Source organism: Nematostella vectensis, chromosome 10, assembly GCF_932526225.1.
Source record: "Nematostella vectensis chromosome 10, jaNemVect1.1, whole genome shotgun sequence".
NCBI lineage: Eukaryota > Metazoa > Cnidaria > Anthozoa > Actiniaria > Edwardsiidae > Nematostella > Nematostella vectensis.
This window is the reverse complement of record NC_064043.1, coordinates 11,049,149-11,072,767: the sequence shown is the minus strand read 5'-3', so window position 1 is coordinate 11,072,767 and position 23,619 is coordinate 11,049,149. Positions and strand designations below refer to the sequence as shown.

The 23,619-nt window shown below is 39.8% G+C and overlaps 1 protein-coding gene and 1 long non-coding RNA gene across 5 annotated transcripts; one reads left to right on the top strand and one right to left on the bottom strand.

Moving 5' to 3' along the window:
* The first annotated feature begins 2,238 nt into the window (after positions 1-2,238).
* Positions 2,239-9,021, top strand: LOC116603057. 2 transcript variants are annotated; one of them, XR_004290457.2, is made up of 3 exons: positions 2,862-3,201; positions 3,321-3,547; positions 8,547-9,021. It is a non-coding gene; the product is annotated as an uncharacterized LOC116603057 (long non-coding RNA). The 2 variants fall into 2 exon arrangements; XR_004290456.2 differs by having other exon boundaries at positions 2,239-3,547.
* A 1,484-nt stretch (positions 9,022-10,505) lies between these two features.
* On the bottom strand, positions 10,506-22,908 carry LOC5519228 (progesterone-induced-blocking factor 1). 3 transcript variants are annotated; one of them, XM_032364006.2, is made up of 15 exons: positions 22,191-22,907; positions 21,259-21,378; positions 20,735-20,868; positions 20,228-20,336; positions 19,898-20,079; positions 19,058-19,183; positions 18,645-18,743; positions 16,688-16,853; positions 15,154-15,304; positions 14,165-14,255; positions 13,136-13,238; positions 12,792-12,922; positions 12,276-12,360; positions 11,680-11,838; positions 10,506-11,310 (listed from the first exon to the last, which is right to left on the bottom strand). In XM_032364006.2, the coding sequence occupies exons 1-15, from the start codon at positions 22,791-22,793 to the stop codon at positions 11,260-11,262; spliced, it is 2,310 nt and encodes a 769-aa protein (XP_032219897.2). In that variant the 5' UTR covers positions 22,794-22,907; the 3' UTR covers positions 10,506-11,259. The 3 variants fall into 3 exon arrangements, with proteins under 3 accessions (XP_032219897.2, XP_032219899.2, XP_048589380.1); XM_032364008.2 differs by lacking the exons at positions 10,506-11,310; positions 11,680-11,838 and adding an exon at positions 11,937-11,984 and having other exon boundaries at positions 22,191-22,908; XM_048733423.1 differs by lacking the exons at positions 10,506-11,310; positions 11,680-11,838; positions 12,276-12,360 and having other exon boundaries at positions 12,791-12,922; positions 13,087-13,238; positions 22,191-22,908.
* Between the last annotated feature and the right edge of the window lie 711 nt (positions 22,909-23,619).

Genomic DNA, 23,619 nt, shown 5'->3' with positions numbered 1-23,619 from the left:
TAGAAGAACTAATCGTATGATTTGTCCACATTTTCGTGTATTTTGTAGAAATAAGACGAGACCCAATGTATTTTTTTTAAGAGAACTGCTAATTTCCATTTTACACTTCCAGAGTATTTGGAAATAGGTGTAAAAATAAACGAAAACGAACTGCTCTTGTTTTAAAAAGCCCAAGTCTGTCTTTCCCTTTTCAGACCAAAGACATATGTCATTTCCATCTTTGGTTATTCTGTAAGTCCATCTCGCATGCTCTCGGTTTTAGTTCATAGCCGTAGCAAGCCTCGAAAGATGGGGGAGCACAATAGGAAAACATTAAGAAAACAATGGGGGGCACAGCCACGTTCCTACTGGTCATTTTTTTTAAATATTGTGTGTGTGTGGGGGGGGGCGTGCCCCACCCCCTGCTACGGCCCTGTAGTTATGACTCTTATCGCAAGAATAAAATGGTTTGTGCGCTCTATTCACATCGTAGTTTACCATGCTCGTTTGGAATGACAATCATTATTCAATGACAGAACTTGTAGCGGGAGAATTACATCGAACGAATAAGCATAATTCCTTTGGGCACTATCACCAGCTCTGTTTAAACGTAATGTCGGGCTTGCAGCCGTAGAGACTGTGCTTTTATATAACAATAGAATCCAAGATGGCCGACATAAATAGTAATAGAATTATAATATTAGTGTATTTGTAACCACAAAAAGGTTTTTCGAAGAGAAAAGTACATTGCGAATTTGTTCAAGGTTAAACTGTAATATTACTGGAATACAGTCATCTAGTTTGCTATTCAAAGACCAAAGGGGTTCTTAACCTTCGGCTATCGAGTAGCCTGGGTAGCAAGGATTTTTCGTGGAGTTCAAGGGAAATAAAGAACAAAACCAAGTATGGCCTTTTTTGCTCTCGCCCCATTTTCGCGCGGCCATACTCTTCGCTCGCTCTACAGAAACGCTTGTTACGCGGGCTAGCTATCGAGCCGACCATGAGTGGTTCTAAATCAAATTTTCCTCATGTGTACACATTAGGTCCCTAATAAGAAATGACTCACTTCAAGCGTGTACGTAGGATGGGAACACACACCCTCGACCGCCAAGAAGTGAGTCATTTCTTATTAGGGACCTTAATCGAATGTGGCGGCAACGTAGACGACGAAGACGAGAAAATAATGGAACTTGATTCAGAATTCAAATAGAAGCACGTGACAATCCGTTATGTCTGATAAATTTCAGCCGTTTACCACCAAACCACTAAGTGAAAACTCGCGGTCAATTGGGGACGCGGGCGTTTGCACTGTAAACTCCTCTAACTACGTTCGCTACTGCGGAAATAATGCCCTTAGTTTATTTTTATGTTTCTGACTACACTATGCTTATTCCTTTGGAAATGGAGTGGAACTGTACGCCAATGGGAATAGATTTTTTTTCGAGCTCGTTATCCTAGCCGTCCTTGCTTAAAGGTCCCCCTATTTAAGAGTCGTCGAATACTAACTATTTTCTATAAGATACCAATGACTGCGCAAACCCCTGAAAAAATCCTGGATATGTGCCTGTTAGCAGTTGCGTTGTAGAGCTATCTAAAGCTTCAGGTTTGGCGTTGAGCGCACGGATAAAATAAGGGGACTGGGAACTAGATCTAATTTGAAAGCACTATGAAGGACATTCAATGACGCAGCATAAAATTCACCCTCATACCCTCAGCATAAGGATCACCCTCTAAATCCAACGAATATTCTAAAAAAATCTAAAACTTTATTCGCCGAAGATGGAACAAACCACGCCGTAGTTAAAGAACTCTCAATCCCGTCAAAAGAAGTAAATACAAAAAATAAAGTTTACATTTTGTTCTTTGAATGTAAACCCAAATTTTCGATCTGCCTTCTTATCAAGCGATTGTTTAATCAGACTAAGCGGCGGGATTCAGTAGGCGACGGGCTGTGGGAATTCTCGAGAATCCGGTCATTTAGCTGCTACCCGCGAGTTTGACAAACACACTGATATTTTGGCACAAAACATTGATCCCCATGCTATCTTTACACATTTAAAGATATTTAGTTTCGTTCCTTATTGATCTACCAGTGAGTTCTCCCGGACAATGACCTCGGTATTCATAGCGTTAAGAATGAAAACAGATATACCAAATTTCATTCAGGGAAGTACTTCATAGTAACTTTGTTCCACAGAAGAGCTTAAGGTGGTGTGGGAAAAGGGGGGGTCTCTAGAAAAATTCAGGGGCATAGCCTTGTAAGAATGGCTCAATTGGCCCACAACATCTGAAGTAGAACAAAAATAAAATGATTATTTATTTCATAAAATGTCATTCTATTAAAGGACTAGCGCTTTAAATGATAAGTCATTACAAACAGATGACGGATAATAAAGAGCAGACCAAGAGAAGGAAATAAAACCATTGAAAAAGTGGCCTCTAAGTCTAGGCGATGTTATGCACGCATGAACGTATAATGATTGGTGAATGGGTGATTTATATGGCTACCCTACTTCTCTTTCTCTGGACAAGCAGATCTCACGCTGACCCGCCGGCAGCACATGAATAAAAAGAACATCACATTGGAAAACATCTGGAAATCTTACCAAGGAGTCATTGAGTTTCCTAACATCACAACTGGTCTCCTGCACGTTCTATCGTCCATTCGGCTTGGGGTTCTCTCATTTTAGTCATTACTCGCGAACACTTTGTGCTGTTTGTTTCTATGATTGTTGGGGTTTTTATAAACACTTATATTTGAACACTAGTGGCGATTTTTGTGCCAAAATATCAGTGTGTTTGTGAAACACGCGGGTAGCTAAATGACCGGATTCTCATGAATCCCCACGGCCCGTCGCCTACTGAGTCCCGCCGCTTGGTCTGATTAAACAATCGTTGCATAACAAGGAGCAACTCATCAACTGTTATGGGCCTGTATCATAAATAACAGCATTTCACACGAGATGGATCTTTATCTCTTTTTCACCATTTATAGGTCACCCAGCAGTGTGTTTATAGTTAGTTAAGACGTTTGCCCTCGAGAAAAACGGAAACTTATTCGACTAGTTGATTAGTTTTGGTAAACGTCACAACGCCCTCAAAATACAGCCACACGTGAAGACAACAGAGTGTTAAAAAAAACACTCCACATGTTCTTAGAGGAAATTTCTTAATAGAGGTTCCCAAATGCAGTCTCCCAGCAAAACATTAGACCTTCGCGAGGTAGAATCGATTCAACTGGCTATAAATTAGTTGCCTCTTCCTTCCTTGTAATCGTCTTCTTTTTTCTGCCAACAATTTACAACAATCAATTAAATATCAATTTGTGTGCGCGAGTGCAGGTGGAAACCACGCAGAAGCACAAACACAGCTGAGTCGCGGAGCGGGCGGCAGTACTTAAAAGGCTTGCACATCTAAGCCTTCGTACAAGATGAAAGCCATGCAAGGGAGTATCACACTCGCTCTGTCCTTCATGTTTCTATTGTCTTTGATCTCTTCGTGCAGTGCTGCAACCCAGGGTGTTACTACTGGTAGTATGAATAGCGGCAAGCGACAGGCTTCAGTAAAGGTGAGCTTTCTTGTTATAGAAACCCGTTTAACAATAATCAAAAACACCAATAAACTATAATAAACCAGCTAACTTATTGTTGTGATATGACCAAGGTAAATATTAACAGGGATTTAAAAAATCAGATATGATTTGTAACATTATTTCAAGCTGGCATCTAGGCTATTTCTTGGTTATTTCTAGATAATTGGCTAATTTCTAGGTCATATTTTACTGTAGTACTCGAAGTCGTCAATGTGTTAAAATTTCGTTAGAATTTATTTCAGCAGCAAAACTATAGGTCTTTAAAAAATATGATGGTGATAGAAAAATCGCAAACAAAAAAAAAAGAACGAGCGATTTCTAGTTGAATTCGTTACTCTGTTTTAATAGTTAGTGATTTATACATAGCATCAGATACCTAATACCTAAAAGTATCTGCCATAATTACATCGGCAAACAACGTTTTAAAATGATGTCCCGGCCACGTTACATACTCCTATTGATTTTATGAATTCCAAAATTCAGAATTTACAATTATGAGGAAAGAGAAATAAAATGTCTAGTAAAAAAAAAAAAAAAAAAAACTGAAGGTCCCGACGAGTAGTAGAACTGGGCTCTTATCAAAATAGCTTTTCTTTTCATAGTTAAGTTACGCCTTCTCGTAACGAGCCGTTGAGGTGTCCGTCCCTCGATGGCACAAACATATAAAACACAACTAGAAAAACATATTACAAGGGAAAATGTGCACAGTTTTGTTGAAAAGCTGGATTATATAAGGGGAACTATTGTGTGTGGTAGTACACAAAGGCACTCAAAAAAGAGGGTTTCATTATTTGAAGGGAAAAGCTCTGTAAGCCGACAATCACAGGAGATCACAGGTCGAAACAGACTTACGTTACAAATGTACCTGGTCTCGAATCACCCACAGGAAACACTCTGTTAATTCAATCTAAGGCGACTGGTTTTCCTCCTTCAATCGGCCTTTCAAACCTAAACAAACGACAAGAGCGCTATCCTATAATATCACCACGATATTATCTTAAACACCCAATGTCACGGATTTGGTAATATATCTATCAGATATCTTGACACTCATCTTTAGGGTTTACGAAACACGACCTGATAGAGGAGAATAACATCCCCCTTGACACACGTGCCCGCAAGGAATCAAATCCTATACTCTACTCCTTTACTTAAAAAAAAATTTAATAAAAGTAAAACAAAAACAAAAAAATAATAACGCACATCTCAAAATAACACGCTATCTTTCAAACTCGTTCATATATATATATTTTTGCTAATGAAAAAAAAAAAAAGACTGATTTCTTTAGTTTGTCGTCCAAAATGACTTTAAACTTGACTTCCGTTATGCTATGAAGATAAAAGGCGATCTTCGGCGTCATGGCATTTTCACTTAATAGTATCTGAACTTTTAGGTCAGGCAAACAATTAAAGAAAGGATTTGCAATCGATATCTAAAAGCGTGTGTCAAACAGTTTATATAGTATTAATAAATCAGAGAAAGGAAGACATCTTTTTAAGCAGTCATCGCTTATAGTGCTCGCGCAACAGGTGGTTTGTAAAATGCTTTTAGTAAACTAATAAATCAACGACAAAATCATCTTACTTCTAAAACACTGGATACGATTTATGACAAGTTGGTAAGCAGAACAAACACCGGATAAGAGATTTGGTCTAATCGAGAAAGATAAATGGGATGAATTGTAAGTTTTTGGGAAACAGCATGATGGAAAGGCAGATGGACAAAATGGACAAAACACAACAATATTTATATTCTATAAAAAAATGGACAATACAAGATATCATGCAGAAGTCTTTCAATAACATGATAAATTCTAGATTTTACTTAAATTCTAGATTTTACTAGAAGAAGAAACAATACGTCTTATTATTTCTAGCAAGTTTAAACTACTTGGCCCCTTTAACACTATGATTGGCGATGTCCAGAAACATACATCATCTGTTCCTTAAAATTTATTGCCATGATCTTCGGCGTAAATACCCAAAAACATCCATCATCTGTTCCTTAAAATTTATTGCCATGATCTTCGGCGCAAATACAAGATATTAAACATTAAGTATACGCTATTTATAACAAAAGTGCTAACATCTAGGACATGTATACGTCTAAAAGGCGTCTTAAAGTGCGTCAGTAAGGTCGTTATTCACGTACATCAAATCACTTTGAGAGCGTGAATCACTATAAAAGGTAAAACGCTACTGCTCTTGTTCGTCTATTTCGTAACAAATCAGATCATGCTGAAAGCTACCCTTGGATATCAAGCTTATTTGAGGCCTTTTCAATTATAAAGACGTTATTGGATTTCATTTACCAGTCTTGGCGATAAAAACAAGCGAACGTACAGCCAATGAAATTTGTAGCACGGCTGAGCATCTGGCGAAATGACCTCACACGCGCGCTTGCTAAATATTAGATGAACACAGCTCATAACGTAGCACATAATCATGGGAAAAAAACCGAAAGGACGGCGAATATCAAAAGACTACCACCTACTGCCATAGGAACACCTGGAGTTGAGATATTGTGGTTTTACATGGAGTTTTCTCCTTGACAAACATTAAAAACAACAGATCTAGCGAACCACATAACCAAATTTGGCAATTCATCTCTAGACTAGTTCCATCACCAGATTTAAGGCCGTGTCATACGTACGATTTTTTCCATACAACTTGTCTCCCCCCTAAAAATAATTGAAAATCGCACGCGCCATGTCACACGTGAGGTTTAGCCTGCGACTTAAAAACATTTGTTTCGGAAAATAAAAGTGAGTCATCTACTTTTTGTGACACTTTAAGAAAAGAAAAACAAGTTGCAGAGGTGGTGTCACAGCTAAGACAACTTGCAACCATCAATATTTTTTTGCGAGACGAGAAAACAGAAACAAAAAACCGTACGTGTTACAGGACCTAAAAATAATTGTTATAAACTTAAACTCTTATCAGTCAGATCAGATATAATGCGTCAGGTTAATTTTGAGAAGAACAAAAACGTCACCACCTCTAAACATAACTTTTTAGACATAACCTTAAAAAACAAAGACATAAATTAATAACGCCTATACAAAATTCTGCTAAAAGCCTTGTAAATCCTGATCCGGATTTAATCATGCTAAAGGGTTAATACAAACTAAGCTATTCATAGCTTGAGGGTTCAAATAAGTGGGTTCAAATGGGAAACTCTTCAAGAATCAGTGGGGTGGAGAACAGTTTTTCTTTCAAAGAAATATGGTCATAGAGAGTGGCGCCCCCACCCGTTAATTACATTACTGGTTCCCGTTCCTAAAGGAAAGCAATAACTTTAGCAATAACTATTTGCGTTCAGAGCGGATTTCGGGTGGTTCGCCGTTAGAGAAATAGCCATTTTATGGCCACTTTCCGTATATGTTTTTTACAAGGCACGGGGCAAGCTCACACGAAATGACACATTTATAAACCACATCGAAATGTTAAAAAAAAAAAGGATTATAATGACAGTTATTTGTTTTTTTTTTAATGCCTTACAGGCGCTTTATAGTAATTATAATGAAATTGTTTATCATTTAAAAATTGCCCCAGTGAAAAACGAACGTTAAGATATTCTTACACAATATGCCAGCCTCGTGCGGGGAATTGCAAGACGTCGTGCGAGAAGCGTAATATGTTCAAATGGTGTCCAGAGTCTTTAACACATGTATGCAAAGAGCTTATAATGGCGAATGACAGCTTACTTTTAGCACAGCGTAATATGTTCAAATGGTGTCCAGAGTCTTTAACACATGTATGCAAAGAGCTTATAATGGCGAATGACAGCTTACTTTTAGCACAGCTTATTTCTTACTTTATCATGGTGGATCCCTTTTGATCCATTTTGGATCCCTTGTTGTTAACAATAACAACAATAATTAAAAATATTTGTATAATGCAAAGTTAGACACCTACTTTACCTATAAGAACTTATTGTCCATAGTAGGCTTAAAACTAACGGTGCCTGACTGAAAATTACTTTTTTTTTTTTATTTAATTCAAAACCATAACATTTCATCCTCGGGGACGTCGTGGAGACCGGAAGCAAACGCGCGCTTCCTGTGTGATTACATTTGCGAGTAAAACCATATGACATTTGCGGGTTTATTCCATTTTCGGGCGTTAAAACGTTTCCAATTCCTACCTATGAAAACGTTTTCAATTCCTCCTATAAAAACATTTCCAATTCATACCTATAAAAACGTTTTCAATTCCTACCCAAGAACGTTTCAATTAATACCTATAAAAACGTTTTCAATTCCTACCTATAAGAACGTTTCTAAATTCTACCTATAAAAACGTTTTCAATTCCTCTATAAGAACGTTTCCTATTCCTACCTATAGGAACGCTTTCAATCCCTACCTATAGGAACGTTTCCTATTCCTACCTATAGAAACGTTTCCAATTTCTACCTATAGGAACGTTTCCTGTTCCTACCTATAAAAACGTTTCCTATTCCTACCTATGAGAACGTTTCCTATTCCTACCTAAAGGAACGTTTTCAATTCCTACCTATAAGAACGTTTCCTGTTCTTACCTATAAGAACGTTTCCAATTCCTACCTATATGAACGTTCGCTATTCCTACCTGCGAATAGAATAGACACAGACTCTAGGGTAGATGAGTGGGCTATATGGCAATGGTATAGGTGACACTATTTTACTTTGATGACTTTTGGCATAAAGTCTTTTACTGTGACCCACCAGGCACGAGGGCTAAAAAAGGAGGTTAAAACCCGCAAACCGTTTAGAAACACACCGAAAACGCAGGACAAAGCAGTACAGAAGAGTCCAATACCGCACTTCAAAAAAGCGAAACCCGGAAAATAGAACGAAAATACAAACAGATATCCCGTGACCGTATAGTGTAGAACGCCAGCCACCCTATGTTTGCATATTCTGGCCGAAAATATTTAAAAGCATGTAAATATACTAAAAGGTACAAAAAGCTAATGCCATGCTTTATTTTCAGTTATCTTATCAGGGGAAGATAGCTATTTGTGAGATGGCAAGCAAACTACAATGTGAAGCAATGTATGAAATGAGACAAGACCGCTGGAGACAGAAAAAGGGCAGAACTTTTCTAGGCTAAGCACTGATACACGGATGTTATTTTTGTCTGCTGCCAATGACGAATACCCTTTTACCGATAGTTGAACCTTATTTCAGTCCTACAAGCATCACGTCTCTCATATCCAGAAATAGCAGCGCCTATTTTCAGCTCAGTAAGCCACGGAACTAGTCCGAATGTGATTTCGCTGGAAATCATTATTGAATACGGACGAATCATTCGCTCCACCAACCGCCCTCTAGCTCTTCTTGTAAAACAGCCATTTAGCAAACGTTGTACGAAGGCAGCACAGTTGAGATAAACAAATTAACCGCTGACTTTTTTCGTCTATTTATGTATCTGTACTCATAAAATAAAGAATAAATTATCAAAGTGAGGTACGCATGCGAATAATGGGGCAAAAAATCAAAACAAAGACAAGTCTTATACGGCTGGAAATGAACCCTCTGATAACCCGCCAGAGAGGTAAATGTTAGCAAAGCTTGTGTTAAAACCCCGAAACCAGCAAAATAAGCCCTCAAAATGACATCAGAAACACAAAGCTCTTTGACGAGGTAAAGAAAGCGGCTAATGAAAAATTAGTATCTTGTTATTATTGTTGCGGGGAATTTAATGACATCAGCACGAAATCGTTCGTGCAAGTTCTCGGTCTTTTCGCCCACATTCATTTTGTTTATGGAGGTCACATTGAACAGAATCGAGAAAAATAAATGCATCAGACGCCCACGAAATGGGTATTTATAAGTCTGGCGAGGACCGCCTGGTAATTTCCAGGTAATATAGCGGCCAGAATGTTTGTGAAGCAGCGGTTTAATGTCATCCGTCCTCTTTCTAGAATCATTGTAATGAGGTGCTTGCGAGCGCACGTTCCTAAAAGGTTCAGGGCGGAGTTAGTCGTGACCTCGTATCATTAGAAAAATATAATACCGCTGTTTTGAATTGTTCAATTCAAATTCCTTTATATCTCAATGGCAAAGCATGGTACAATGCCTTGAATACAACGTATATACACTCATTTTGAAAAACGTTGTCAGTGCAAGTCGCAGTTATAAGGATGCCGCTGCTCATGCGTATTTATTTCTGTAGAAATAAAGATGGATAAGCAAGCCAGACGAATAACTTATCAATATTATTACTGCATCCAGTAGGAATAAGGTTCAAATAGGCGGAGTAAGCAAAGCAACAAGCAAATAACATGTCAGGAATTTCCAAGAAATTTCAACTCGTTACAGACATAAATTTCCAAGAAATAACACCCCATCAAATGTAACGCATATAAGTGTAGGATTGTGTGCATATGCCACTTGAAAAAGGAGTAATGTGCATTTTCTACAATGAAATTGTTAGTGCAGTATTTTTCTTTTCTCTAATGGTACAAGCTCACGCGTAACTTTGTTCCCGAGTTTTGGAGGAACGTGCGCTCGTAAGCGCGCTTTTCGCAATGTTTCTAGAATAATTACGGCCGGCTAAACGATCCAGGGCGCCTGGGCGTAAGCTCATTGGAAACGAGGCTATTACGTCATAAGTTCGCTATAATGATCAAAGGCTAAACTTGCGATAAATTAAAGTAATGGTTGACGAAGAGAAAATATTTTTGACAAGACTTCCACAAGACGTTTGGATTTTAGATTTTTGGCATGCTAGAATGCTTTTTAATCTAATTCGCTTATGCTTAACAGTTTTGTCTACAAAAAGTTAACTGGAAGTCTCATCACCCCGCTGGGTACGGGCCTGCATGGTGATTATTTTTCATCTATATTTTTATTCTGTTCTTTTTGTTTTGTTTGCCGAAGTAATCAAACGGGTTTTCCGTTTCCAGACACAGCAGAATGTTAACACACACATCATGAAACTGAGGTATTCGTTGCAGATGATATTTTATTCAGTCTAGGACACAAGAAGTTTGAATCCATAATGGGAGAATGACACACCTTTTGGGTGAGCAAATTAGCGTTTTACACTTCTTGTTATTCAACCCATTAGTCGTCAGAACGCAAATTAGCGTAAATATTTGATGTGTTTAATCAACAATATGAAAATACTCTATCACAAATATGAAAATACTCTGCCATTGTGGCCCTTCCCTTCCCTAACGCGCTAATTTCTTGAATTTCATTGAAAAAAATGTTTTTTGTTTGTTTAGACTATTAATAAGTGCACCGAACAAATCACGATATGTGACGTGCTGTTAAAACTAAAACTATACGCAGAGAAAGCGTTTTTGTTATATTATAGGGTGGAAAGGGTATTTTCGTGAAACGAGATTTGGCCATTTTTCACCCTACGAGAAACGTGAAATCGTCCAATTTCGACGTCCGTGAAACGTGATTTAACGATTTAAAAGGTCATTTTTCTGTCCGTGAAACGCCATTTTGCCCGGTCCGTGAAACGTGATCCATACCCCCCTTTACCAGCCTGATATTACAATTCTCACTAGAATCTAATAAATATGCATATATAAGAAGAGAAAACAATCCGAAAAAGCATTGCTTATTCCCGCACTCAACAATTTGAACATTCTTATTAATTTTTCTATAAATATATAATACAATTCTGGACAAGATATGGTCAAATTGTTCAGATGACATCACCTGCTATCTCCTACCATCTTCTGCTATCTCTTGCTCTTGAGCTTTCTGTACCACGATGGTGGTTCGGACCGCGTCTTTTGTAAAAAAAATACGACAAGAGTCACCAATAAAGATATTACCGCCACCATATGATGATGATGATGACGATGATGATGACGATGATGGTGACGATGATGATGACGATGATGGTGATGATTATGATGATGATCATGATCCACCACCACCACCACCGCCGCCACCACCACCGCCGCCGCCGCCACCACCACCATCATCATCACCATCAAGACCACTAACTTCATAACGAGCATCATCAGCTTTACGAACTTATCACTACCATAATCATAGTCGTTACAACGTCACAATACCATCACTAATATTGCCACAAAATAGGTATTGACATCACCATCATAAGATTGGGTTCTACGAGATACCCTTAAACTTACAAATATTGTGGGCTTTGGAGCTGTATAATTCGTGTCCAGTACCGCAGTATGGCGTGCACGAGCCTGCGGGGCGTGGACAGCGGTTGAGGTACGAGTAACAGGAGCCTTTGGCTTCGTTGGTTGCAATCCAAGGACAACTTGTCTCATCACGGACATTTCCTAGAATCAAAACACAAATTGACGTATCACGGACATTTCCTAGAATTAACACACAACTTGTCATACCCATAGAATCAACATACACTTTATCTCATCACGGACATTTCCTACAATCAACACACAACTCTTCTCATCACGGACATTTCCTAGAATCAACATAAAACTTGTCTAATAACAGACAATTTCTAGAATAAACACTCAGCCGTTCTCTCACCACGCACATCTCCTAGAATCAACACACAACTTGTCATATCATGGACTTTCCTAGAATCAATACACCATATGTTTTTTTGTCTTTTCGTGAATAATTAAGGTCGAGAATGGCGTATTTGAGCAAGCCATCGACATATACCGGCTACTCGAAAAGGAATGGAAGAATAAACGTGGGGAAAATGGCAAATTCTTTTGTCTATGGCCCTGCAACCCGTTTGACTCACCTCTCGTTGGTTCAAGAGTCGCTCGAGATCCTGCGCCATTTCATTTTTAGTTTTCGTCAACTCGTCCCGCCCCTGTTTGACCTTCCTGGAAGTCAATGTCAATAGATTTAAAACAGTATACAGAGCATTATTCTTTTTTTCTTATTTAGTCGTAGAGAATTATTTTAATTTCTTGTCATCAAATTGTGTCATTTCTGCGGTGTTCATGAAAAGAAAGTCCCCTTTCCCTCGGGAAATCATAGTAATCAACCAAGTCAGGGTTGAAAAGTGGGGAATGGGAGGAGACCCCACCAGACAATGAAATATTTTTCAGTCGCCCCATTTAAACCCTGTTCCTCCTCTAAATTAACCAAGGTTTATTAGAGCCATACTTTCACGGAAAAATATTTACTTAAAGCTTTCTTATGAATATGGGACATAACCTTATGGGCTTATATCAGAAACACGGATTTGTGGTCGTCCTCTTGAATATATGCAAGTCTACATGACGAAATCAGGGAAGTCCTACAAACTCACTTGAGGTCGTCTTGTAACATCGCGATCTGCTCCTTTAAGCCCTGATTCTGTTGGTCACGTGTGCGAATACTCTCGATCAGGTAGTTGTACGGCTGTTGGGCCTCGTTTAGAAGTGTCGTTGCATTGCCCAGCTGAAACATCGGTAACACAAGGCTGTAGTAACACAAACGTGGTATCCAGAGAGCATCAGGCCGACCTCTTCAGCTAGCTGGCCACTCGCGATATCCAGAGAACATTAGACTAAATCTATTGAGCTAGTTGGTCAAACGTGGAATCCAGAGAGCATCAGACTGACCTCTTGAGCTAGATGATCACGTGTGATATCCAGAGAGCATCAGACTAACCTCTTGAGCTAGATGATCACGTTTCTTGGTCTCGCGGTCAAGCTCGTTTTTCAGGGATGTGTTGGCGCGCTCAAGTTGAAGCACACGACGCGCAAGATGGACACTGGAACAAAGGGAGGCAAATTTAAAAAACATACTTTTAAAATGGATATTATCCTTAGTTTGCTTTAAAACGTCCAGCATACTGGTTCAGGGGGTGGGGTGGTATAAAATTATCCCTGAATAAAAGCAATTCTTATTGAAGGATTGATTTAATTGATTTATTAATTTTACAGTGTGTTAATTAAGTGGGCTCAGTTTGCTACTGAAATTTTGAATCCTGATTGCATTGATATATTTGCGTCGGAACTCAAAAGATCAGTCACACAAGTAAACCGCGTCATTCATGTGAAGCCCATAACACAAGCGAAGCCTTTGTCAAACAAGTGAAACGGGTCACGCAGGTAAACCTTGTTACTCAAGTTAACACCGTCCAGGGGCGGATACAGGATTTCTAAATAGGGGGTGGATGATGGCCAGATAGACAGCTTATAACTGATCCAGTGGATCATGGTAGGTCACTACTCATAGATCTTACAATATTCACGCTGAATTCAATTTGTCGCGTCAGCAAAGTCAAGCAGGCGAAGGAACATGGACAGTACCTCCCGTCCCTCAGACATTCATTTTCTCCAAATAAAGAGATTTTTCAATTTTTTTTTTCTCAAAAAGGGGGGAGGGGTGGATATCCACCCAATCAACCCCCTTGTATCCGCCCCTGCCGTCACACCAAAAAAATTAAAAAAAACATGTCATACAAGAAAACCCCGCCACACAAGTAAACCTCGTCAAAAAGAAAACCTCTTCATACAAGTAAACCACATCACAAAAGCAAAACCTTCACACAATTGAAACCCATCACACACACATAAAAGTGAACCCTGTCACACAAAAATCCCGTCAAGCAAGTAAACGAGAGTAATACAAGAGAGATGAAAAGGTACTGTGGGGTCATGACACGATGTGATGTGTGTGGTATACAATAAATACCTCTGCTGCATTCGTCTCTTCGCCGTGCTTGGGACGTTGGCGCCATATCCATACGCAAAGAGAACTCGCTCAGCCTCAGCCTCATTATCAACTACAAAACAAACAAAACGTTTAAAGTGAAATCACAACTATTTCTGCTATCATTTCAATATTTGAAGGCGCATAATCGTCATACAAGTTGTGGAAACACGGGTAGCCTAGTGTGTTAGCGCGTCGGCCTCTCACCGCTGTGGCTCAGGTTTGAATCCTGACTCAAACTGGGGGATTTTTCCGGGTTCCTGCCTTGGTTCGAATTTGTGTCACAAGTGAGTTGAAGTTATTCTTCCGTGTTTCCAGTCTTCTCGTATAAGGACCCTAAAGCGGAGGTCCCGTCTCTTCAAGCTGCACTACACTTACCTGAACCGAAGGGACGCAAAAGAACCACTGGGGACGCAATAAACCCTCTGGCAGTGACCACCGACAGTGACAGTGCTTACAATGCTTACGAGGGCCATATTTTAGAAAACTGTTAATACGTTTAATATTTAATATTCTACCCTCGATAAACAAGGATAATTGTATTGTATTGTATAATGTGCTAAAATCTCGAAATAACCATCTAAAAACAAAGTTTAATTTTTTATTTACCAAATTCAATCGATAATATCGGATTGCTTCCCCAAATCAGCCGATTGAATTGGATGCTCTTTCATACTTGGTACTTTGCTTGGATGGCGAAATGCCGGCTGACAGAGGCTGTTTTTAAAAGACTTGCTGAACAACTGTCAGTAATAGGGCCGCATGGAGCAAGTTGGCTAACAACCAAGTCAACTATAGCAAAGACCCGTATTAGGGGATGCCAAAATACGATAAATGACAATTTCAATACTGCGTAGTAGAGAGGGCTTATAAGTTAAAATGTTTCACGAGTTAGGAGGCGTTGAAATATTTTGAATGTTTGCCATAACGCCATCAACTAACTGGGCGGCTCATGACGCATGCGTACTTACTCTCGGCAGCCTGCATAATGACGTCATCTAGCTCTCGCTCCAGTCCCTCGTATACGCCAAGCTTGGTAGTCTGCTCGGTACAACGCGATTCCAGCTCCGTCAGGCGCTTGTCTGACGACCTCTGTAGCGCATAGAACTCCTTACTGAGAACCTAGGGAAAAAATGACAGTTTAAAACATGCACAGAAAATGCGGGCCTGTTGCAGATGTAAAGGTAAGTAGAAAAATATGAGACAGATTTTCATAAGTTTTCTTAGCGTATTTTTTTGTGTGATTACAGTATTAGTATGAGTTATCATGTGAGTGTCACGTATGAGTATATTCAGATGCTTCTCACAATTTGATATCATGTAATAGGGGACTTGCGCTAAGAGATCACGTGACTTTTTGGGTAGCAAATTAGCGCGCGCTCAGGCTTTTAGCGTCAAAGAAACAGCAACCAACAAAAGGTAACAAAAACATTTTTTTTTCAGAAAGGGTTTATTTTCATTTCAATATTTGATATTTTTTCGTCGTTCTCTGGCGTGACGGGCGCTTTCATTTCGGTGTTTATTTAGGATTGAATTTGCCACCCAAAAGGTCACGTGTTCTTTTAGCGCAAGTCCCCTGTTTTTGGGTCGTTTCTCAAAAGTCCCGATAAACCCGGAAAGTCACCCGGTAAGCCCCCAATAAACTTACGGGTGTTTCTCAAAACGCCCGTTATTGTCGGGCCCGGAAAAAATCCCGGTAACTCGCCCGGTAACTTGAGCTCCCGTTAACTTACCGGGAATTACTTTTAGTGCGATAATTGATACCCAAAACGATGTTTTTCCTTAATATTTTCAGCTGAAGTTATAGATCAACTATTCATCTAGAATTGGCCAAGTTGAACTATCCAATTTGGTGCTTTTTTCCGATTAAATCTCGCCATTTTCAAGTTGTATCGAGTTGTCACTGCCCGGAAAGAAGTGGGCCAATCACGGCTAACATCATTTTATGGGATTCCCTACCAGCCAATCAGGTTTCTTTTCTGTCAAATGATTTGACATTTAGCTGTCACCGTGCGCCTAAAAAAAATGAAAACAGCTTTGCGAAGGTATTGGAAGTTTGCTACAAAATGAGACTTTATCTACTTGTTCTTTGTCTTTTTTTTGAAAAGTGCCGATGCCACAGCATTGTTTAGGGTACCAGTTGTCTACAGACATCGACAAATCTACGATTTTTATTGATATTCAATAATTATTTAGCCAATCTATTTTTTAACTCTAAAAATTATAATTTGCTTATCGGGAACCCGTAAACAACCGGGACGCTACCGCAAGCTTTGAGAAACGCTCTTCCTCGCCCGGAAAAGTATTCCGAAAACTCTCCCTGTACCCTAACGTGCCCGGATATTACCGGGAGTTTTGAGAAACGACCCCAGGCGTCAAAATTGTAAACAAGATGGCAAAGTTTGTTTTTATCCTCGATGTCACTCGCGCGTCGCAAAGAGTTGTGAGAAGATGTGGGGAAGGGTGCGTGTGCGCCACGTGAGTATTCACGTGATATCCACGCACCTCGTTCTTGGTGGCCGCCTTCTCATAGTCCAGCTGGGCCTGCTTCAAATTCTTAGCGGTGTCGTCTAGCAGCAGTTGGAGTCTGTCAACCTCAAACTGCTTCAGCTTTAATTCATTCAGCAGCTCAGACTGTCGGCCGTCTGATGTAACTTGGAGCTGACTGAACCTATGGTCAAAATTCACGCGTTCATTTAGCTGTTATCTGCTGGAAGCAACGACAACGGCAACGCGAACAGCGACGGCAAAAACAATTGAGAATTCAAAAAGACAGACGCGAAAAGCACTCTGAAATGGCTTCTGCCCGATACATTTCAGCCGTTGTCCTTCAAACTACAACGTGAAACCTCCAAGTTTCACGGTCAAGCGAGTACGGGGACGTGTGTGCCGAAAACTAGGCTATCCTTGTTCGCTATGTTAGAAATAAGATTCTAGGCTTGTATTAGTTTTTTGGGACAACAAAAAAAAAAAAAACAAAAAAACAAAACCAAAAAAAAAAAAAACGAGTGAATTCTATTAAAACTAGTTTTTATTGAGCGCAAAGCATGAATGGTTTTTTGGGGCCATCTTCTCCCTCCTGCCGTTGCCGTCCACGCTTAGCGCTTAATTCTATTTTCTTGTTTTAAAACTAGTTTCGATAAAATTCACTCGTTAGTGGTCCCCCTAGAATTACAGCCAAGCCTTGAACCTTATTTCTAACATAGCAAACAAGTTTTCAGCGCACACGTTTAGCGAGGACGCTAGACCGCGAAACTTGACGTTTTTACGTCTGGTAGTTTGAAGGACAGCGTACGGCTAAAATGTATCAGACAGAGTACATTTCACGTCTGTTTCTTTGACTTTTATAGCGGAGCTCCAGAACTAAGAAAAAGTGGTACCTTATTACACGCGCATCCCAATTTTCGCGACACATTATCAAAGTGACGCGAAAATAAAGTGTCGCGAAAATTGGGATGCGCGAAAGTTAAGTGAGTACAACTAAAGTACATTTTAATTTCACTTGTTTTCCTCGATTTTTTTATCCCCAAGTCGCTAAATCACGAAAAAAAAGTGACCTGCTTTTTATTAAATAGCGAAACGCGAAAATAAAGTGTCGCGAAATATCGGCCTCTCAAAATCGCGAAATTTTGACGTCGCGAAAATTAAGTGTAATAAGGTATACAAAACAAATATGTTAACAAATATTGGTGGTGACCCATCGACTCGAGTTTTCGTGACGCGATGTCCGTCTGTCCGTCCCATCGTATGACAACCAAACTTGGCAGGTGTCATGTATGTGTCAAGGGAGGTGCAAAATTATGGTCACGTTATTTGTGACGTCACTTGTTGTCATGTAGATGTCAAGGGAGAGGTGAAGAGGTACTGTATAACAAGTTGGTCGGATGATATGTGAAATCGTTGACGTCCGTCAAACACAGAAATATAATAATATTCAATATTTCTTAAATTATTAAGCGAAAATAAGCAAAGATTTGGTCGTTTGGAGCTCCGCTATATATTATTGTTTTGTGCCCTCGTTCGCGTTGCCGTTGTCGTTGCCTAATCTCCGTATAGTCAGGGGAGGGTGGCGGGGTGACTTGGCGGGTTAGTGGGATAGCAAATATCTGGATTAATTTGGTATCACTTTTTGTGATGTCCAACTGCTTTTTTATTTTAAGCCTGCTTGCAGACATATATAGGTGTTTAATCACTGATAAAGTAGAAACTCCATCATTATTATGCTAGGCGCAAAAGAGCTGAGGAGCTTAAAACGTAGGACCAGGCAAACAAAACAATATAACAGTCGCGGCTAAACCCACTGTCCAAGGAACACTGAGTAAACAGCTGTGAGTAGGCTATCCTAGCTTCTGCATTAGATATGTTACATATTTTCCGGCTGTTGGGTATGATAATATCTTACTCATTTTCTGTGTGGCAACAGATGCAGTTCTATATATGTACATAAAGTGTGTTCTCTTACTCTGCTAGAAGCTGGTTATGCCTCTCTGTGATTTCCTTCTCGCTGTTGACAGCTCGCTGCTTTTCAGCTTCTGCATTGTCCCGAGACTCCCGCAAATTTCTGAAAATAGCATTTGTGAGATCACTGCATAGCAGTTGACAACTTTAGAAAACAAAAATAAAAACATTGAATGCGGGCCAGTACAAGAATGTCCATGTTTTTGGATCAAGGAATGACTTATAACTCAAGTGACCACAATATGTAGATTGAATGCAATCCTTTCTAGCATCTGACCAAAATCGTCTCTGTCATCATTCTAAATATGGCTCAACACAAAAAGTCACTTTCGCACATATTGTACATGTCACTGAACTTTTGTCATTGTACATGATGCACGTCACTGACGTGTCTTATCACAAGTTTCACTCACTCACCTGTTCTCGCGATCATACATATCACGAGTGTCGCTTCTGATCTTCTCTAGCTCATTTTGTGTCTTGAGACTTATCTGGTCCAGTTCTCCCTTCAGCTTCACCTCATATTCGGACTTGTACTGTTCTCTGCACAATAAATAAAAGATATCAATACTTTTAGTGCAGTTATCATATAAATAGAAAGGCCAGAGACAAGCTTGGTAGAATCAACTTGGAATCAAAACTTGTTACGATTGTTAGGTAATCGACCAGAGGTGACAATGCGGCTTTAACAATAATATAATATTTGATACTTCTTTGAAAACAGAGTAGTTTTATTTTTTTGCCTTTTGCTCAGTTGCAATAATCACTGAGATGGTCTCCCCCTCACCTAGTACTGATGTATTTTCCTGGGGGTTAAAATTCTTACCAACTGCTATCTCTTAGGGGATGTTTAAGGATTTTTCTAATTTTGCTATCTTTTAGGGGTTTTCACGCCTGGGGACGAGGAATTTTCCGATTCTGCTATCTTGTAGGGTGTCTCTCGCTAAAGTCGACCGATCGGTTGATACTACAGGCTTTATTGTCCGCAGCAAAACAATACGGGATCCATCAGCCAATTAAAACAGGCATTGTCTTTTAAATGCCATCTCTTAGGGTTAAAAATTCCTTCGGCCACACCAATTGGGCTATCTCTTAGGGGTAAGAATTGTTTTTGACCATGCCCTTAGTGCTATCCCTTGAGTTAAAATTAATTTTGCTGTCGAGCACCCCCATCTGTTATTCTCGAAGTCCCCCCCCCCCCCCCAGGTGTATTTCTCATACATATTTTCAATCATCACTGATTTACTAGTCTCTCACCTAGTACTGATGTACTTCTCATACAATTCTTCTCTTGCCTGCTTCACATCATTCAACTGTTTGGTAACTTGTCCTAACTGCTCCTCTGCTAGACTACTGCGAGTGCTGAGCTCCTGCACTTGTTTGTTTAGATACTCTTTGTCTTGCTTCAGCAAAGCCAGGGACTGCTTAGTCGCTTGCATCTAGAAACAAAAAAACAGACTTCTTAATCCTTTCTAAACACTTAAAAATCAAGAGAATTAAAAAAAAAATTTATAGAGCCAAAGAACCAATTTAATGTTACTGTTAGTGTTGTAGCATTTACAGTAAGTCAATCTCTTTAAAACAAACCTCTTTCTGATACTCTCCAAGCTCATCTATTTTTGATTTCAGATTTGCTTCTAGAACTGTATTAGTCTTCTTGAGGTCCATCACCTCCCTATCTAGTAAATCTCTTTCCCTAAAAAAACATAATATAGATATAGATAGATAGGGGGTTTTATTCAATTGCCATGGCAGTATTACAGACTGAATTAAGGCAAAGGGCCAGCACATATAGCGTTATAATATTACAGAAACCGATAAGTAACAAAGTCACCAAAGCGTTTAGTTACAGAAATATGTTTGTAGGTATTCATACTGCCGGATCTTAGTGAGTATCCATGCTCGTTATTAATTACGCCTCCAGTAATTACAGATCGAAGGGGTTCTAGCTCCTTAGCGGAGGTCATGAGACTGATACATATACTTTGGGTTTAAATTCAGAGTAAAATGTATCGGATGTTGAGCTCTATTATCATGCCTGATTTATAAAAAATTCTTCAACCGTTAAGCTGTTACGGCTAAAGAAATGCTTACCCTCTGATGTTATCAAAATTGGAGGTCTGGTAAGTATCCTTGTTGAGGCGTGACTTCAAGTCATCTATTTGGAGGTTAAGCCTTTGGGCCCGGTACTCTAACTCTGATCGAGATACACGTTCTTGCTCTGCTTCCTATGCAAATATTCCATGAAAATATTAAAAAGACATATCAAGCCTGTAGCGAGGATATGGAGTGAGTAGGTTTCTTATCTATTTAGTGGATTATGTTCTCTCAGGGCCGTAGCAGGGGGTGGGGCACTGGGGGCACATGCCCCCCCCCCCCCAATATTAAAAAAAAATCATAAGAAAATGACCAGTAGGGGCGTGGCTGTGCCCCCCATTGTTTACTTAATGTTTCTGTACATATCGTGCCCCCAAAATAATTGGGGGCTTGCTACGGCTATGTCTCTCTCCTCCTTAGATCATAGTATTTCTTTCCTTTATTCAATAGTTTGCTCCTTAAATTTAATTCAAAGTGTTTGTATTGAGAAAGTATGTGTTGATCCTCTTGTCACAGCATACCTTCTGGTAACAAGCAGCCTCTTCAATCTTGCTTTGAAGTTCTCGAGACAACAAGTCAATTTGTTGTTGTTGGCTTTCACACTCAAGCTTGTATGGGTTGCAAGCTTCATATATTTTTACCTACACAAAATTACTTCAGTAATAATCAATGACCTCATAGAGATTGATCACCCAGCATGAGCGCTTAACTCAGACCAGGTGATGATGTAATATGAAGGAGAATATCAATGCAATCATGGCTATTTTAGTTATTATTATATTAGTATGGTGCTACACACAAACTCACTGATTAATTAAGTGGCCCTACATCTCTGAACGACCCGCTCTGAAATGCTTATTCAAAACAATGTACACAATGAAGACCTTTTTGTCCTCCAGAATTCTTTGGACGGCCCCAGAAAACAAGGCTTGCTTTGCCATGAAAGAACATCTGGAGCCTGTTGAGCTTTTCTTTCGGGCCATGAAATGATTGTCAAATAATCCTACCCATAAACCCCCAGATGATCTGCACACTCAGTCAATAAGGAGTACCTACTCAAAAATGTTATATTTGTGAGCAAATGACCATAAAAATTATGATGACTGAGTTGGTACAAAGTTAAAAATATTTCTGAGGAGCTTAATTGATTCAGATGGTTGTGCTTTCCATGAGCTGAGTCCAGCACAGAAAAAGCCAGACATGTGAACCAGATCTGAAACAGATTTTCAGAATTACGACGGTGACAGCACACATGTATGCTTTCAGCACATGGGTTGTCAATGTATGCACCCATTGTGTATGCACCCCTCTGCCGACGAAGACCTTAAGGTCACTGTTGTACAAGGAAACGTTTTTGAACTCCCACAAACATAAGTTACACCACATACAGCATTGTATATTATTGAACTGACAAATTTACCAGCAAGCAATTTCCAATGTTACTAAAACTTACAGCGACAAAATCTTTCAAATTGAGTTGTTCAGGTACAGTGGATTTCAGCTCCAAATATCTTTCGCCAGAAAGAAGTTCAAGATTTTCTAAGCTTGACCTCAAGTCCCCAGCTTTTTCTTGTAACCCTACATTATCAGTCTCTAGCTGTTGCTGTCTTCGCATAATAGAGTTCAACTCTTGTCTCATGTTTTCGAGTTTTTTCCTAGAATCCTCTTGCTGTAATCTTAACTGCGATTCTAGTCGGGCTTGAATCATCTGCTTAGCGTGTCTGTGATCAGATACTTGCTCTTCTAACTCCTCGACTTTATTCATATGCTCTGCTTTCATGTTATCTATGATTAAATTCCTTTGACTGAGCTCAATTTTGAGTAATTCTAGGTCATGCAGGAGCTGTTTACGCTCGATCATCTGCTTTGTGACTTTGCTTTCGCTGTCGCTTTCTCCGTGTGTAGTAGATAAAGCTGAGGTGAGGAGAGTCGAACTCGAGTCAACATCGGCGCTTGTGTTGTTGAATTCGTTGTCGCTTGATAAAAGTGTGCTGTCTCCAGAGTTACCTCTCGAATAGGAGCTTCTACTCCGAGAGGGTCTACTGCTCTGAGACATTCTAAGGTTAGTCTTTAGGTTCCGACCATTAAGCTCGTAAACTGGTGGATGGAGTGTTATTTTCGTGTTTCGTGCGCTTTTTCAAATCGAAGGCCGTTTCCTATTCAAAACACTGGTACCCAGTCTTCCTATTTGCCGCTGATTCATACCCAAGGCTCAGCAAACTATTACACAGCCAGCCCGACAACGACAATATACTTTTGCAGTATCTCCACAAATCTTTGTTTGTTTTTCTTTCTTGGAGTTACTAAGCACTAAGTATAATGTCTAATCCGAAACCATTCGTTGACCACGTGACGAAAGTGCCCTTTTAACCCCTAGGGTTTTCCGTCTCTCAGTAGCCTACCTGTAGGCTTTGCAGCGGCGTAGCCAGTATTTTTTACAGGAGGGGGCCTAAAAGAGACTTTCAAGGCATTTTCTCCTGTATTTTAGGTAATGCCTCATTTTTTTCGGGGTTTTTGTGCCGGAAAACTATCAAAGCCTAGAAGTAGGCTAGTCTTTCAGGGGCCCCGCAATTGACGGGGGATGGTGCGTTGATATCACATTTGTTTTTCGATAAAAACAAAACAAACAAACAATCGGCATCCTAGTTGGCCGCGTAGAAAACGGCGGTAAATAGGAAACGCCTGTCTCAAGCCCCGTACTGGTGAGACGCTGGCCAGACGTTGGCCCATAATGTAGGCGCAGTTGAGGTGCTGGCTGGTGCGTGATGGCAAGTGTAGGCAAAATTTTGATTAAGTTCAAACTTTTGGCCAACGCTTTGCCAGCATCTCCGTCTCGTGGTCATTCGAGCATACCACAGCTTTGCTGGCGCAGTTTGCACAAG